This window comes from Balaenoptera physalus (assembly GCF_965194825.1).
Source record: "Balaenoptera physalus genome assembly, chromosome: 6".
Classification (NCBI taxonomy): domain Eukaryota; kingdom Metazoa; phylum Chordata; class Mammalia; order Artiodactyla; family Balaenopteridae; genus Balaenoptera; species Balaenoptera physalus.
This window is the reverse complement of record NC_138885.1, coordinates 3,265,994-3,283,730: the sequence shown is the minus strand read 5'-3', so window position 1 is coordinate 3,283,730 and position 17,737 is coordinate 3,265,994. Positions and strand designations below refer to the sequence as shown.

General features: G+C 44.6%; 1 protein-coding gene across 3 annotated transcripts; it reads left to right on the top strand.

Annotated features, from left to right (window-relative positions):
- Positions 1 to 300: 300 nt before the first annotated feature.
- PTPN18 (protein tyrosine phosphatase non-receptor type 18) lies at positions 301 to 17,502 on the top strand. Of its 3 annotated transcripts, none has more exons than XM_082465698.1 (15): positions 301 to 447; positions 2,557 to 2,665; positions 3,027 to 3,103; positions 3,183 to 3,278; positions 3,392 to 3,430; positions 13,290 to 13,358; positions 14,103 to 14,165; positions 14,387 to 14,529; positions 14,922 to 14,988; positions 15,067 to 15,144; positions 15,237 to 15,326; positions 15,585 to 15,673; positions 16,347 to 16,555; positions 16,995 to 17,069; positions 17,295 to 17,502. In XM_082465698.1, the coding sequence occupies exons 1-15, from the start codon at positions 355 to 357 to the stop codon at positions 17,360 to 17,362; spliced, it is 1,365 nt and encodes a 454-aa protein (XP_082321824.1). In that variant the 5' UTR covers positions 301 to 354; the 3' UTR covers positions 17,363 to 17,502. The 3 variants fall into 3 exon arrangements, with proteins under 3 accessions (XP_082321824.1, XP_082321826.1, XP_082321825.1); XM_082465700.1 differs by having other exon boundaries at positions 2,901 to 3,103; XM_082465699.1 differs by lacking the exons at positions 2,557 to 2,665; positions 3,027 to 3,103; positions 3,183 to 3,278; positions 3,392 to 3,430.
- The last annotated feature ends 235 nt before the right edge of the window (positions 17,503 to 17,737 follow it).

Below are 17,737 nucleotides of genomic sequence, written 5' to 3'. Positions count from 1 at the left end.
CCTGCCTGGGCGCGGAACCCGGGTCCAAGAGAGAGGAAGTGGCCATGGGACCGTGCGGACTCAGCCAGCTCGCGCGGAGGCCATAAAAAAGGGAAGAGCCAGCGCAGGATCCACGTCCCTGGCCCAGCCCGGGTGAACCAAGCGCTCAGGCAGCCGCCCCGGTCCGGGAGCCTGTAGGCGAGGCTGGGGCGGGCTCTGAGTGTCATTGGCCGAGGGGAGCGCCCTGTCCGCCGCTGCGCACTTCCATTGGCTGGCGAGATCTGAGGCGTGGCCTCGGCAGCCTCCCACGGAGTCTACACTAGGTGGGAGCGCGGAACGCCACAGGTGGACCGGGCATCGCTGGCCGGCAGCGCCATGAGCCGCAGCTTGGACGCGGCGCGGAGCTTCTTGGAGCAACTGGAGGCACGGGGCGGCCGGGAGGGGGCTGTCCTCGCCGGCGAGTTCAGCGTGAGTGGCCGAGTTGGCCGGCCGCGCGCCGCGCTGCGGCTCCTTGCCCTGGACGGTCCAGACGTCTGTTCTCCTGTGCGCCCTGCTGCGCTTTGCCTCTCTCTCTCAGCCTCCAGGGGCGTCTCCTCGCCTCGAGATCTCTCTGTTCTTCTCTCCCCAGCACCTCTCTCTGTCGCAGTCTCTCCCTGTCTGTCTTCACCCTCTGCCAGTAGGGTCCCAGAGGGCGATGTCCACGGCCGGGTCGGGAGGGGCCGCGCAAGCCCTCGGGTCCCTGCGCCCTCGCCGCGCTCCCGGAATCGTCCGGTTGCTGAGCAGGGCGGGCGCTCACCTGCGCTGGACACGCGACGCCCGGCCGCTCCAGGCGACCAGGCAGCCACTCCTGTGGTCCTGGGGAGGAAGGGGCTGTGGAAAGAGGAACCAAGAGGCCCCGCTGCGGCGAGGGTGTGGACGCCGGCTCTAATAGGCGCTGTGGCCTGGGGCGCTCTATCCGGTCCCTCTGGCCTCAGTTTCTCCTTGGGTGAAATGCGGACATTGATGACTCAACTGGCCTGAGGATTAAAATAACCAGTGTGGGTAAAAACCGCTTAGCACATCTTGAGCTCTCACTTTGTAGGCGCCTTTGTCACTAGTTATAAATATTCTAAACTTTACAATGGGGTAGTGCAAGCCGTATGTAAGGAATGCTAAGGCAGCAGCGTCGTAGGCATCGCATCTACATGTACTGAGGTATTTTAAATATAATAACACGGAAACGTGCTATGCAAATATGTAATTACAATATATGGTGACATCTCAAATTTAGAAATAAGTTTGGTAAATATATGTATGTATCTAATAAATGACTATATATATATCATTGAGTACAATAAAAATAGATAACAGAAACATTTATGAAATAATTTGATTAATAAATAGAAAATATATAGTGAATATGTATAAATATGATTGTAAACTATAATTTACACAATAACAACATTAGTTAACTTCTTAAAACAATAGAATACACATAAATACAACATAGAATTATAATTTATCCAATAAACAGTTATTGAAGTTCCTAAGTAATAAAATATGTAATAAATAGGTAAAAGAAGTTTAAGATAAATCTAAATTTACACAAATATAAAAATAAATATCGTTTATAAGAAATGCATAATAAATGCAAAATACATAATTTGTTCAATATGAAAATGTACATAATAAATGTAAACATATAATATCCAGGTAGTACATGACATCATCTCCATCCGGGTCTGGGCCCAGTCTGGGACAGTAAGTAGTGCCAGCTGCTGGAGGCCACCCTCCTGCAGGCAGCCTCCTGTACTCGCAGGAGTCTTTGGGCCTCTCTAGGCCTTGGTTTCCTCATCTATATAGTAAAAATATTAATAGTGTTACCCACTGCACCAGTGTGTCCACGAGGACGTAAATGACTTGATGGGCATAAGAACACTTAGAATGGTGGCTTGCACTCATCAGGGGGCTTGGTAGGTGTTACTTATTATCATCATGATTATGAATACTTGATGATGGTAATGCTATTCACTATAATAATGGAACAGTAGTAAAGCACCTGTAGTATCTAGTTACATAAGTAATGTTTTACATTATAATTCATATGCATTGTATATTGTCTTATATATTGTGTATCACCATGTTTGTTATTTTAAATGCATAATATATTACAATTATTGTTCACAATACAATGTAAGTACATATTGAGTGTACAGGGGGTAGATGCTCAGAGGTCTTAGTTCAATACTCACTCACTGTGCCACTTCTTGGGTGGGACTTTCAGCAAGTCACTCAAACATGTGGTGCCTCAGCTTTCTCACCTGCACGATGGGGATGTCAATAATAGTACCCACTTCGGAGGGACCTTGCAGGTGGTTCAGTGCCCTCACACAGAGCCTGGCACAGAGAAGGCACTCTGAGTCGCTACTATTATGGAATCATAATTAGCAGGCCCTGTGCTATCTGGGCACTGCACTCACCTCTCACAGGCCACGTGCCATGTATCCCTATGAGAGTCTCAGTGTCCCAGGACCCTGACCTGGCTGCTTTCTTGCTCTCTCCTCCCTCCCCCGGCTCTTCTTTCTGTCCTCCCACCAGGACATCCGGGCCCGCTCAGCCTCCTGGAAGACAGACAGCGTGTGTTCCACTGAGGCCGGCAGTCGACCAGAAAACGTGAGGAAGAACCGCTACAAAGATGTGCTGCCATGTAAGTCGGGGGTGGGGGTGGGGGCCTTCTGGAGGGAGTCGGTGCTGCTCTGCATGCCCGCACCCGGAGGCAGTGCAGGCGTTAGCCCGGTAAGTGGGAGTGCTGGGAGTTCCAAATGGGGTGAGATCCAGGAAGATCTCACTGAGGAAGTAGCATTTGAGCCAAGACCTGTGCCACCACTGGGCTCCCAGAACTCTCCCTCCCAGGGCCTTGCTGTGGCTGCATTTCTCCCCAGCAGTCTGCAAGTGCACCTCGATGGGATCCCTGCTAGGTATGCTGCCCCCTGCTGGCTTTCATCCGGGAGGCCGTCAAGGCCCCTGTCACCCACAAACTCCACGTTTCTCACCTCTCCCGCTGGCAGACGATCAGACACGAGTGATCCTTTCCCTGCTCCAGGAAGAGGGACATGGAGACTACATCAATGGCAACTTCATCAGGGTCAGGCTGGGCGTTAAGGAAGGGGCAGAGGTGGTGGAGGTGACAGCGGGATCTCCACAGTGAACTTAGCCTTTACCAGGGCACAGATGGAAGCCAGGCCTACATCGCCACGCAAGGACCCCTGCCTCACACCTTGCTAGACTTCTGGCGCCTGATCTGGGAGTTTGGGGTCAAGGTCAGCTTTGGGGGAGGGTGAGGTATGGCCAACATTCTGGGTCCTCCCTTGGCCCTGATAACCACACGCCCTAAACCAAATCTCCTCCCTTTCCCCTTACCCCTCTTGTCTAGGTGATCCTGATGGCCTGTCAGGAGATGGAAAATGGGCGGGTAGGTGTCCTCAGCCCCTAGAATGCATATCCTTGTGCAGAGAGGAGACAGGAGAAACCTTGCTAGCTCTTCCCTGACGCCATGACTCAATGGCCCAGTTCTTGGAGCGACTCTCACTGTACCTCTGCCAAGCCCACTTTATCTTTAATTTTTTTGTTATCTTTTTCCTTTTATTCGTGGGGCTCAACCCCTCTCCTGCTGGTCTTCCCGCCCCATTCCATACCATAGACCATAAGGCCCTATAACTGTGACTTCCCCAGTACACCTCTGATCTCTCTTTCCACCTTTCTCCCCCTTATTCACTCTACTCCAACCACTCTGGCCTTTGTTCTGCCTCGGGTCCTATGCTTTGTTCCCACTGCCTGGGACATTTTCCCCTTGGCCTGCTCCATCACCACCTTCAGGTCTTGGCTCAAATGCTACTTCCTCAGTGAGATCTTCCTGGATCTCACCCCATTTGGAACTCCCAGCACTCCCACTCTCCTTCCCTTGTCCTACTTTCATTTTTTTCTTCACAGTTCTTACCAACTTCTAACATACAAGATAATCTACAAATGTGTTATGTATATTGTTTATTCTGTCTCCCTGATTAGAAGAAAAGTTCCATGAGGGCAGGGATCTTTGTTTTGCCCATTAGCATAAATTAGTTTCTCAAGGAATGCATGTCAACATTGAAGGCACATGGTTTCTGCATCCTGGCGTGCTCCATGGACAGGGCTGGGGGTGGGGCAAGTACTGCCCCGGGATGGCTGGCTGATCATGGAGTCTGTACAATCTGTAGTGATGTACCTTCTTCATTCCTAATTTTGATATTTGGTCATCTGTCTGTCTCTCTCTCCTACCGTGGTCTGGCAAGAATAAAGACAAGCAAACTTTAGTTGTTGTACTAAATCTGTCCTGCTGCCTGTTTTTGTAAATAAAAATGTATTAGAACATAGCCACACTCATTTGTTTACATAGTGTGTATACCTGCTTTCATGTTACAATGGCCAAGTTCAGTAGTTGCAAGTTAAGTAGATTGTATGGCTCACAAAGTCTAAAATATTTATTATCTGGCCATTTATAGAAAGTTAGCCAGTCTCTGCACTAGAGGTTTATCAATTTTATTATTTTTTCAAAGACGCAGCTTTGAGTTTTATTCATGTTCTCTATTTTTTTCATTTTTATTTCATTAATTTCTTCCCTTTATCATTTCCTTCCTTCTGGTTTAGGTTTAACTTGCTCTTTTTTTTTTCTAGTTCCTTAAGCTTAGATAATAGATTCGTGATTTTTTTTCACATATAAGTATTTTTAAAAAATATTTATTTATTTTTTGGCTGCATGGGGTCTTAGTTGCGGCATTGGGGATCTTTTTGTTGCGGTGTGTGGGCTCTTAGTTGCGGTGCGCGAGCTTCTCTCTAGTTGTGGTGCTCAGGCTCAGTAGTTGCGGTGTGTGGGCTCTGGAGCATGTGGGCTCTGTAGTTGTGGCGCACGGGCTCCAGAGTGCATGGGCTGTAGTTGTGGCACATAGGCTCTCTAGTTGCAGTATGTGGGCTCTCTAGTTGCGGCACACGGGCTTAGTTGCCCTGTGGCATGTGGGATTTTAGTTCCCCGACCAGGGATCAAACCGGCATCCCCTGCATTGCAAAAAGGATTCTTAACCACTGGACCACCAGGGAAGTCCCCACATATAAGTATTTAATGTCATTCATTTTTCTCTATGCACTGCTCTAGGTACATCTCACAAACTGGTATGTTGTGTCTTTTTTTTCAGTTAGCTCAAAATATTTTCTAATTTCCCTTGTGATTTCTTCTTTGACCAATGGTATTTGACCATGGCTGTGCTTAAGTTCCAAATATTTGGGGACTTTTCCATATATCTTCCTGTTATTAATTTTCAGTTCCATTGTGGTCAAAGAACAACTTTATATGATTCCAAATGTACTGAAACTTGTTTTGTGGCCATGAATGTGATCTACCTTGGTAAATGTTTTGTGTGCACTTGAAAAGAATGTGTATTCTGCTTTGTTGAGTGGTGTGTTCTATAAATATCAGTTAGGTCAAATTGATTGTGTCGTTTTGAAAGACACTTTAATATCTTTTATATCTTTACTGTATCTTATATATCTTTACTGATTTCTTTTCTCTAAATGTTCCATCAATTGCCAAGAGAGGAGTGTTGAAACCTCCATCTGTTCTGTAACTGTAGATTAGGACAAGTTTCTCAATAGTATTATTCAAATCTTATTATTCTTACCTTTTTTTTTTTTTTTTTGGCCATGTGGCATGTGGGATCATAGTTCCCCTGACCAGGGACCAAACCTGTGCCCACTGCACTGGAAGGATGCCCCCTGCAGTGGAAGGGCAGAGTCTTAACCACTGGACTACCAGGGAAGTCCCTATTCTTCCTTTTTTTCATCTACTTGTCCTATTATTTGCTGAAAAAGGAGTGTTGAAATCTCTAACTCTAATTTTAGATTTATCTATTTCTCCTTTCAGTTCTGTCAGTTTTTGCTTCAGATATTTTAAAACTCTATAATTGAGTGCTTATACAGTTAGGATTATGTCTTCCTGATGAATCAATCCTGTTTTCAATATGTAATGTCCCTTTTATCTCTGGTAATATCCCTTTCTCTGAAATATGCTTTGATATTAATATAGCCATTTAAACTTCTTTAGATTAGAGTGTGCATGATATCTCTTTTTTAATTCTTTTACTTCTTATCTGTGTTCATTTTAATTTATTTCATTTTTATTTTATTTTATTTATTTTTTTGGCCGCACTGCGGGGCTTGCAGCCTCATAGTTCCCTGACCAGGGATTGAACCCATGCCCCCTGCAATGGAAGTTCAGAGTCCTAACCACTGGACTTCCAGGGAATTCCCCATTTTTATTTTTAAACTGTGTTTCTTATAGCTGGCATATTGTGGGTACTTACTTTTTTATCCAGTCTGGCAATCTCTGCCTTTAATTGGAGTATTTAGTCTTTAATGTGTCAATAATGTGTCTAAATCTATGATTTTGCTATTTGTTTTGTATTTGTTCCATCTGTTCTTTGTTTCTTTCTTATTTTCTGTCTTCTTTTTTACTGAGAATTTTTATGACTCTGTTTCACAGTCATTATTCACTTATTAGTTATACCTCTTTGTATTATGTGCTTGTGTGCTTAGGGGAATGTGTACCTATCACAGTCCATGTTCAAATAATATTATACCATTTCATGTAAAATGTGAGAACTTTACAATAGCATATTTCAATTTTCTCTTTCCATGCTTCAAGCTATTGTTGCCCTAGGTTTGATTCTAAATTTAAAATATACCACAAAACACACTGCTATTATTTTTCCTACAGATTATCTTTAAAAAAAAAAACAACTTTATTGAGCTACAATTCATCCATCTAAAGTGTGCAATTCAATTGTTGTTAGTATATTCCTGAGTTATACAGTCATCGCCACAGTGAATTTCAGAACCTTTTCATCACCCCATAAAGAAGCCCTGTATCTATTAGCAGTCATGCTGCATTTCCTACCAAACTCCACCCTAGGCAACTACTAATCTATTTTTGGTCTCTGTAGATTTGCCCACTCTGGACTTTTCCTATAACTGGAATCATATGATATGTTGTCTTTCATGACTGGCTTCTTTCACTAAGGTTGTGTTTTAAGGCTCATGTATATTGTAGCATGTATCAATACTTCACCCCTTCTTATTGCTGAATAACATTACATTGAATGGATCTACCACATTTTATATATCCATTAATCACTTTATAGAATTTGAGCTGTTTCCACTTTTTGGTGATTATGAATATTGCTGCTATAAACATTCATGTGCAAGTTTTTGTGTAGAAGTATGTTTTCATTTCTCTTGGATATATACCTAGAAGTGGAATTGCTGGGTCATATGGTAAACTCTATTTTTAACATTTTGAGGAACTGCCAAACTGTTTTCCACAGTGGCTATATCATTTTACATTTCAGCCAGTAATGTATGAAGGTTCCAATTTCTCCACATTCTTACCAACACTTGTTATTGTCTGTCTTTTTCATTAGTGCTATCCTGTTGGATGTGAAGTTGTACTCATTGGGTCTTTTTTTTTTTTTTCAGTTGTGGTAAAATATACATAACATAAATTTTGCCATTTTAACGATTTCAAGTGTACAATTTAGAAACATTAAGTACACTCACAGTGTTGCAAACCGTTACCACTGTCCAATTTCAGAACTTGTTCATCATCCCAAACAGAAACTCTGTATCCATTTAATAGTTTCTTCCCATTTCCCCTTCCTGCAGCTGTTGGTAGCCTTTATTCTACTTTCTGTCTCTATTAATTTGCCTCTTCTAGGTACCTCATATCAGTGGAGTCACACAATACTTGTTCTTTTGTGTCTGACTTATTTCATTTATCAGGTTTTCAAGGTTCATCCATGTTGTAGAGTGTATCAGAATTTCATTCTTTTTAAGGCTGAATAACATTTCATTGTATGTATATACCACATTTTGTTTATCCATTCACCTGTTGATGGACATTTGGGTTGTTTCTACCTTTTGGTTATTGTGATAGTGCTGCTATGAACATTAGTACATAAGTATCTGTTTTGAGTCCTTGTTTTCAATTCTTTTGGGTAGTAGAATTAATTACTGGATCATATAGCAATTCTGTGTTTAATTTTGTTGTTGTTGTTGTTGTTTTCCACAGTGGCTGGACCACCTTATATTCTCACCAGCAATGCACAAGTGTTCCATTTTTCCATACACTCACCAAGACATGTTATTTTCTGTTTTCACTTTTGTTTTTATTAGCCATCCTAATGGATGGGAAGTGGTATCTCATTGCGGTTTTGGTTTGCATTTGCCTAATGAGGTGGATTTGTGCATTTGGTTTGCATTTACCAAACATCTTTTCATGTGCTTATTTTTCCATTTGTATGTCTTCTTTTGAGAAATATTTGTTTCGGTCCTTTGCCCATTTTTTAATTGGGTTATTTGTCTTTTTATTATTGTGTTGTAAGAATTCTTCTGAATACAAGTCCCTTATCAGTATATGATTTAGGAATATTTTTCCCATTGTGTGGGTGTCTTTTCATTTTCTTTATAGTGTCCTTTGAAGCACAAACACTTTTTAATTTTGAAGACTTCCAATCTATTGTTTTGATGTGCTTTTGATGTTGTATCTAACAAGTCATTGTCTAACCAAAGGTCAAAAAGATTTACTCCTATGTTTTCTTCTAAGTGTTTTATAGTTTTCTCTCTTATGTTTAGGTCTCTGATTCATTTTGAGTTAATTTTTGTATATGGTGTAAGACAGTGGTCCAAACTCATTCTTTTGTTTATAGATATCCAGTTGTCTTAGCACCATTTGTTAAAAAGACTGTGCTTTCCCCATTGAATGGTCTTGGTACTTTGTTGAAAATCAATTGAGTGTACATGTAAAGGTTTATTTCTGGACTCTCAATTCTATTCCATTGATTGACATGTCTATCTTTGTGCCAGTACTACACGGTATTGTAGGTTTGTGGTAAGTTTTGAAATCAGGAAGTGTGAGTCCTCCAAATTTGTTCTTCTTTTTTCAAGATTGTTTTGGCTACTCTGGGTCACTTGCCATGCAGAAAAGAGTTAACATAGCAGGCATAAATGCTTATGCTTAAAAAGAACTTCCTGCAAGGTTGGCTCTTGACTGGAAATTGGATTTCCAATAAGAGTGGCTCACCATGCCTAAACTGTTTATACAAACAACGTGTCTATGTGACAGTAGGTTTATGTGAACACCTGCTTTCCCTCTGGGAGTCTGAAGTTTTGGCACATGCTAGTCAGAGGTGCCTACATACCACATAGAGTCCCCCAGTGAAAACCCTGGGCACTGAATTCCTAAATGTCCCTGTGGACATTTCACATGTGTGGTCACAACTCATTCTGGAGGAATTAAGCACATTCTATGTGACTCCACTGAGAGAAGACCCTTGGAACCTGGCACCCTGTTTCCTGCAGACTTCACCCTGTGTGCCTTCTCCCTTTGCTGTTTTATCCTGTAACCTTTCATTGCGATAAATTGTAGCCACAAGTACAACTCTATGCTGAGTCCTATGAGTCCTCCTATTGAATCATCAAACCTGAGGGCAGTCTTGGGAATCCACAACACATTTATTAATGTTAACATATTGTTTATATATTAATGTTAAGATCAGCTTGCCCATATCTTCAAAAAGCCTTCTAGGATTTTGATAAGGATTTCATTGAATCTATCAGTTCTGGGGGCGGGGGGGGAGGTATTGCAAATAATAGTCTTTTTAATATGAAAAAACAGTTGATTTTTCTGTATTGGTTTTGTATCCTGCAACCTTGCCGAACTCGCTTATTAGTTCTAATAGTGTGCATGGGTGTGTGTGTGTGTGTGTGTGTGTGTGTATTCTTTACGGTTTTCTATATATAATATCATTCTATCTGCAAGTTGACATACTTTTGCTTCTTCCTTTCCAATCTGGGTAACCTCCCTTCCTTTCTTTCTTCTTCCTTCTCTCCCTATCTTTTTTTCTTTTCTTTTCTTTCCTTTCCTTTTCTTTTCTTTTTTCTCTCTCTTGCTTCCTCCCTCCCACCTTCCCTCCTTTCCTTCCTTCATTTCTTTTTTCCTAATTGCACTGCCTACAACTTCCAGTACAAAAAAGTGCAAACATTCTTGTCTTGTTCCTGATCTTAAGCGCAAAACATTCAGTCTTTCACCATTAAGTATTAGGTTAGCTGTAGGTTTTGGTAGATATTTTTTGTTTGTGTTGTTGTTGATTTTGCTTTTTAAATCAAGATGGGGAATTTCCTTTCTATGTCTAGTTCCTTTCATGTTTTTATCATGAAAAGGTATTGGATTTTGTTCAGATTTTTTTTTCTGCATCTATTAAGTGTGTTTTTGTTTTATTTTCTATTATTATGGTATATGATATTGATTGACCTTCATATATTGATTTTCATATATGTGTTCCTGGGATTAATCCCACTTGATCCTCTGTAAAATCTTTTGTTAATATTGTGTTGAGGATTCTTCTGTCTATATTCTTGAGACATTGCTTAGTAGTTTTCTTTCTTGTGATATCTGTCTGGTTTTGGTAGCAGAGTAATACTGGTCTCATAAAATATGTTGGCAAATGTTCCTTCAATTTTTTGGAAAAGTTTGTGAAGGATTGCTATTAATTCCTCCTTTTTTGGTAAAATTCACTAGATTATCTTTTAAAGATGTTAAAAATGAGAAATACCTTTTACATTTAGCTACATATTTACCTTTTTCTTTACTCTTCATCCCTTTGTGTAGGTCTGTATTCCACCTGGTTCCTTTTGTATGAAAAGCTTACTTTAATATTTCTCATAGTGCAGTTTTGCTTGTGATAAAGTCTCTCAGCTTTTGTCTGAAAGTTATTGTTTTTTAATTTCAGCATTTTTAGGGTGTCACAGCATTGACCTCTGACTTGCAGAGTTTCTGACAAAATTCTGCTGTCATCCTTATTCCTCAGTATGTAATGTGTCTTTTTTATGTGTGATGCTTTTAAGATTTTTTTCTTTATCATTGTTTTTCAGCAATTTGATCATGAGCTACCTTAGTGTGGCTTTCTTTATGATTATTCTCCCTGTGGTTCATTGACCTTCCTGGATCTGTGGGTTCATAGTTTCATCAAATTTGGAAAATTTTCCAGCTATTGTTTATTCAAAAATAGTTTCTATTCTCCCCTCTCCTCTCCTTCTGGACTACAGGTACACATACATTAGGCCACTTGATATATATTTCCACAGGTATCTGATTCTCTCTTAGTTTTTTTCCTCATTTTTTCTCTCTCTTTTTCATTTTGAATAGCTTCTATTGCTATGCCTTTGTGTTCACTGATCTTCTGGTGTCTAATCTGCTATTAGACAGTGAATTCTTTTTCATATTCTTTTCCATTATGGTTTATCACAGGATATTGAATGTAGTTCCCTGTGCTATACAGTAGGACCTTGTTGTTTATCCATTCTATATATAATAGTTTGCATTTGCTAATCCCAAACTTCCAATCCATCCCTCCCCACCCCCTTGCCCACAGCAACTACAAGTCTGTTCTGTATCTCTGTGAGTCTGTTTCTGTTTTATAGATAAGTTCATTTGTGTCATATGTTAGATATTTAGTGATATCCTATGGTATTCGTCTTTCTCTTTCTGACTTACTTCCCTTAGTATGATAATCTCTAGGTCCATCCATGTTGCTGCAAATGGCATTATTTCATTCTTTTTTATGGTTGAGTATATTGTATATATATATCACGTCTTCTTTATCCATTCATCTGTCGATAGACATTTAAGTTGTTTCCATGTCTTAGCTGTTTTGAGTAGCGCTGCTATGAACACAGGGGTGCATGTATCTTTTCAAATATAGGTTTGTCCAGATGTATGCCCAGGAGTGGGATTGCTGGATCATATGGTAACTCTATTTTTAGTTTTTTGAGGAACCTCCATACTGTTCTCCATAGTGGCTGCGCCAATTTACATTCCTACCAGCAATGTGGGAGGGTTCCCTTTTCTCCACACCCTCTCCAGCATTTGTTATTTGTAGACTTTTTCATGATGGCCATTCTGACCAGTGTGAGGCGGTACCTCATTGTAGTTTTGATTTGCATTTCTCTAATAATTACTGATGTTGAGCATCTTTTCATGGGTCTTAGACAGTGAATTTTTTATTTCATATATTTTATTTTTCCTCTCTAGAAGTTCCATTTAGGTCTTTTTTATATCCTTTATTTCACTTTCATCCCTTTTGTGGTTTCCTTTCCATTTGAACATATTTATAATATTTATAAAGGCTGTTTTAAAGTCTTTGTCTGATTGTTTCCTCATCTCTATTGGGTCTTTTTCTGCTGATTTTTCTCCTGGGTATAGCTCATATTTTCTTGCTTCTTTGTATGTCTAGTAAATTTTTATTGGATGCTCAATATTTTAAATTTTACAAAAGTAAGTTTTGGATTTTGTTACCTTCCTTTAAAAAGTGTTGGACTTTTTCTGGAAGGCAGTTAAGTTACTTTTAGATATTTGATCATTTTAAGGTTTGTTTCTAAGCTTTTTTAGGGCGAGTCTAGAGAATCCTTTATTCTAGAACTAAGTTCATTCTACTTTCAATGTTTGATCCTTCAGGTTCCCTACTGAATGCCCCTTTTAATCACTTAGGTCTCTCCACTGTGGCTGGAGGAAATGTAAATTATTTCTGTCCCACTTGAGACCTAGGAAATGTTCATCTTACAGTTCCCTAGCTATTACTCTTTCACGGGAAGTTATTCCTTCCTAGCTTCACGGGGTTTCGTGTCATATGTGCCCAGATTATTATTCAGCTAAAGACTTAAGGGGACCCCTATGCAGACTTCTGGAGTTCTTTGTTTTTGTTTGCATAGTGCTGTTCTCTCAAGACCTCTGCCTTGGCTTCCCCGAGCCAAGATCTCTGGCTCCTCAACTCAGTGGGCTCATCAAACTCTCCACGTTCTGCAGCCTGGTTACTGCCTCTTGGCAGTAAGCTGGGGAGGTCATAAGGTTTGACTCATGTGTTTCCCGTTGTTCAGTGATCACAATCCTGCAAGGCTGTGGACCAGTATCTGAAAATAGTGGCTCATATATTTTGTCCAGGTTTTTAGTTGCTTACAGAAGGAGAATATTCTGGACTGTCTTCCTCCTGCACAGTCAGAAGCTCACATCTCCATTGAGTCTGTCTGTGTTTAGTCTGACGAGGTTCTGCCGCCTGGCCTCCTTTGAAGCTTCAATTGTCTGTGCTTCCACCAGCAACCTGGGCTGTCCCATGCGGGGTGTGCACATGTTGATCTGAACTCTGAGGCAGACTCCCCCTCTTCACTCTCTGCCCTTTTCCCCTTGCCTTTTGCAGAAAAAGTGTGAGCGTTATTGGGCCCAAGAACAGGAACCACTGCAGATTGGGCTTTTCTGCATCACTCTGGTGAGCTGGGGCAGAGGTGGGAACAGCACTTTATGAAGTCTTGGATGTTGTGGAAGATTTCACAGATGATTCTGAGTGGAAAGCTTTTGGGCTGGGCCTGAAAGGATGAACACTTTTCCCACAGTCCCCCTCACACTGCAGGGAGCTCTCTGGTATTAGCAATGCAAATAGTCAGAACTCATTATACACTGTTTTTGCATTTTAACTACTATCATGGTTATCTCTGTAAATGTTCATGTGCCTGGTTAGGTTCTTAAAATCCTTATTTCCCTTACCATTTCAAAAGAACTCAGGAAAATCTCTCATAAGTCATAAATACAATTGGTATTGAATAAATACAATGAAACTTTTATTTTAGAACAAAAGACATTTCTTTGTTTCACTGTAAATGAGCTTGCTGGATATTTAATCATAGTTCCTCTTTCTCCCCTTTGTGAAATGTTTCCTTCACAAAAGCCATGGGAGATATTCGGGCTAAATGAATTTTTAAAAATATGTTGTTTGTATTTGATTTTTCTTTTTTCTTTTTTTGGGCCATGCTGCATGGCTTGAAGGATCTCAGTTCCCTGACCAGGGATTGAACCCAGGCCACGGCAGTGAAAGCCCAGAATCCTAACCACTAGGCCACCAGGGAACTCCCTGTATTTGATTTTTAATCAGAAATGCTTTGTTTTTTGTAAATATGTCTTTTGGCACCTGTGATCTTTGTTTTCTGCCCTCTTCTCACATGCCCCATATCCACAGACAAGGGAGACATGGCTGAATGCAGACATCATGCTCAGGATCCTTCAGGTCACCTTCCAGAAGGTACTGAAAGGGGAGGAGGAGACTCCCACGTAGGGAGAGCTGTTTCCTGTCTCTGTTTTCTCATCTGTAAAATGTGCATTAACAATAGTACCCATCTCTTCAGTTATTATCTGTTGCATTTAAATGGGGGATGTGGAGAACTAGGGCTGACATGTAATAGGGGCTCAATAAATGCTTTTCTTTCTTTTTTCATTCTTTGCCCCTCATTTCCTGTGTTTCAGGAATCCCGCTCTGTGTACCAGCTGCAGTATATGTCCTGGCCAGACAGAGGGGTCCCTAGCAATCCCGACCACATGCTCGCCATGGTGGAGGAAGCCCGGCGCCTCCAGGGATCTGGACCCAGCCCCCTCTGTGTCCACTGCAGGTTTAGGAAAATGGGCTTTATGGGGGTCTGGTGAGACAGAGGGGATGGTGGTGGGGGAGGGGGACAGGGAGGATAGTGCAGGGCTTGGAGCCAGTCTTACAGTCTGAGTGCCTATTTCAAGAAACCTGAGGCCACACTTGCTCAAGTTGCAGCTGAAATGGTTAGTATTTATTGAGCACAGACTGTCTGCTAGGGAGAAGTACACAGTTGATGCTCAACAAATATAAGCAATTAAAAAGGTTTTCCTTTCAAATTATAACCTGGGATTCTGGGAATCAAAAAGTGCTGCAGGGGACACTCCATTAAGGTCCTCACCCCCAGCCCCAAATGCCCCCTTTAAAAGGGGTTGCAGGCAGGCCCTGACCAAGCTCACTCTGATTCTCACTTGTTAGCGCGGGCTGTGGGCGAACAGGTGTCCTGTGCACCGTGGATTATGTGAGACAGTTGCTCCTGACCCAGGTATGAAGAGGGCATACAAGCACAGTGTGGGTCCTGTGCCTAGGAGGTCCTGCTCATGTGCCCATCTCTCTGCCCTAGATGATCCCACCTAACTTCAGCCTCTTCAATGTGGTCCTCGAGATTCGGAGGCAGCGGCCTGCAGCCATACAGACAGAGGTGGGAGCCGGGTCTCCTCGTTCCAAGGACATATCCCTCCTGTTCTGGTCTTCCCTTCTCGATGACCCCTCTTCCCTCCCCCACCCCCTCAGGAGCAGTACAGGTTCCTGTACCACACAGTGGCTCAGATGTTCCTCTCAGCGCTCCAAAGTGCCAGCCCTCGCTACCAGAACCTCAAGGAGGTACCAAGGCCCCCTTCCAATCCTCGGAGACCAGGACCCAGAGCAGAGGTCTATGGCCACCTCCAGCGCAGCATCCAGCCCTTGGACTCCCTCCGGGAGTGGGGACTGATGCACTATGATATCTACCTTTGTCCTCCTCCGTGCTCCCTTATCACTGTCCCCTCTTAAGCTTCCCCCGCAGAGCCCACAGTGACCACCACTAGGAGCCTGGACAGCGTCCTCCGAAGCCTCATGCCTTTCCCTCCTGCCTTTCCCCAGAATTGTGCCCCACTCTACGATGATGCCTTCTCCCTCCGGACTTCCCACACCCTTCCTGCCATAGCCCGCCCATCCGGCGGGGTCCTCAGGTACCCAGTCCCCTCCCCTCAGTCTTCCATTTTCACTTTCTCGTCCTTGGAGGCTGGCCCTTTCCTCACCCTTGAAACACCAGCCCCTTCCTTGCCGTTCAGTTCACCAAATATTCACTGGCCCTTTCTCGCAGTTGAGCTCTGGGAACCCTCCCCAAGGTGGTTCTTTAATCCCAGAGATCCCATTGCCTCTGCCCCTCAGGCTAGCTCCCGAGGTTCGCCCTCTCCTCGCTTTTCCACTCATTAATTCAGCAGATATTTTTTGAGGCCGCCCAACTGTAAGGCCTCATGTCGGGTGCGGCAGAGACTTCAGCCCTTGGTCCTTGAGACCAGCCCTCCATTTTGAGACTCTCCCTTTCTTCTCTTTAGATGTCACTTCCTCATTCATCTATTCAACAGACAACTACACAGAAATGACCAATCCCCAATACCAGTATCTTGCCCCATTCACCTGCCAGGCTGGCCCCTTCCTTCCTTCATCCACCCAACCTGCTGGGCGCTAGGGACACACAGACGAGACCCCTTTCCCCAGAGACGCTACCACCTCCACCTCCTCGCTCCGTAACTGCGCGCCGCCTCGGGCGGGAAGGAAGCCGGTGGTTTGCGCGCCGAGCGCGCTGCCCCCTCCCTCCCCAGCCTCGGTGCCGCCGTTTCACTTCCTCCCCACCCGCAGGAGCATCTCGGTGCCCGGGCCCCCGGGCCTCGCCATGGCCGACACGTACGCTGTGGTGCAGAAGCGCGCGGCCCCCGCGGGCACCGGGGCAGGGGCGGGCGCGCGGGCGCGCGGCGCGGAGGAGACGCCCCTCTACAGCCAGGTGACGCCGCGCGCCCGGCGGCCCCAGGCGCACGCGGAGGACGGGCGTGGGACGCTGCCCGGCCGCGGTAAGTCGACGCGGCCCGGCCGCGGGGCTGGGGAGGGCTGGCCCCGACCTGCTCCGTCTCCCGACCCCCTGTGGCTGCGGTCTGGAGGGCCTGGAGGCCACGAAGACCCCCACCCCCCTCCACCGAGTCCGGCCCGGTCACGCCCCGGAGGCTGACGTCCTGGCTTCTCCGGCCACGCCTCTGGGACAACCGCCCGTCCTCTGGTCACGCCCGGAAGCGTCCCGGGCCAAACCGCGGTCTCTGGCCCGGCCACCTAGGCTGGGCGGAGGTCTCCGATTTGGTTACGCCCCTGGACACGCACCCTCCCGCTGGGCCCCGGCGCTCGGCCCCCAGCCTGCCTTCTCTGGTCTGGGAGGATGCGCATTTGCCTCGCAGCGGCTCTCCGGAACTTCGAGGGGCGGCCTGAGCCGATCTGTTAGGGGTGGTTTTCTGCCCGCAGTTCCTGTTGATCAAAGCCCAGCAGGGCCTGGCGCCTACGAGGACGTGGTAGATGGAGCTCAGACTGGTGGGCTAGGTAAGTCAGACAGCCTGGGTCGCTGGGACTCTCTGCAGTTTTAACTGAATCCCAGGCATTTGGGGTTTTGAGATGGTGGCAGGAAAAGACACGCCCTCGGAGACCTGTGGATGTGTCTGCAGCAAACCGTGAGGGCCTGGAGGCTTGGGGGTGACTTTCCACGAGTTGCCTACGTCTCTGCACCTCAGCTTCTCCGTGAGCCCTACGGTGCCCTTCCTTTTCCAGGCTTCAACCTGCGCATTGGAAGGCCTAAAGGACCCCGGGACCCGCCTGCTGAGTGGACCCGCGTGTGAGTGCAGCGCCCTTGCCTGCCTGTTGGGTGCCTGGTCCACATGGGTTCCTGGACTGCTGAGAGCCGTGCTCTACTCTGTGAAGTGTTGGGAATGGGGTTGCTGGGCTGAATCAAAATAAAAGTTTCTCAGTGTGGAAAATATGGGGGCTTTGCCTCAGTGATCATAGCGTTCAAGACGTGAGGCTTGGGAGGTAGTTGCTTGACGGTGGCTGGTGAGGTTACACTGAGCATATTCAAGAATAAATTCAACCCCAAGAGTCTGGGCAGGGCTCCCGGCTGTGAAGGGGAGGATGGACAGATAGGCTTCTGGAGACTGTCCCCTTCACCACTTGAAGGACTGGTTCATCTCAGTATCTGAGCCTCCCTTACTCAGACA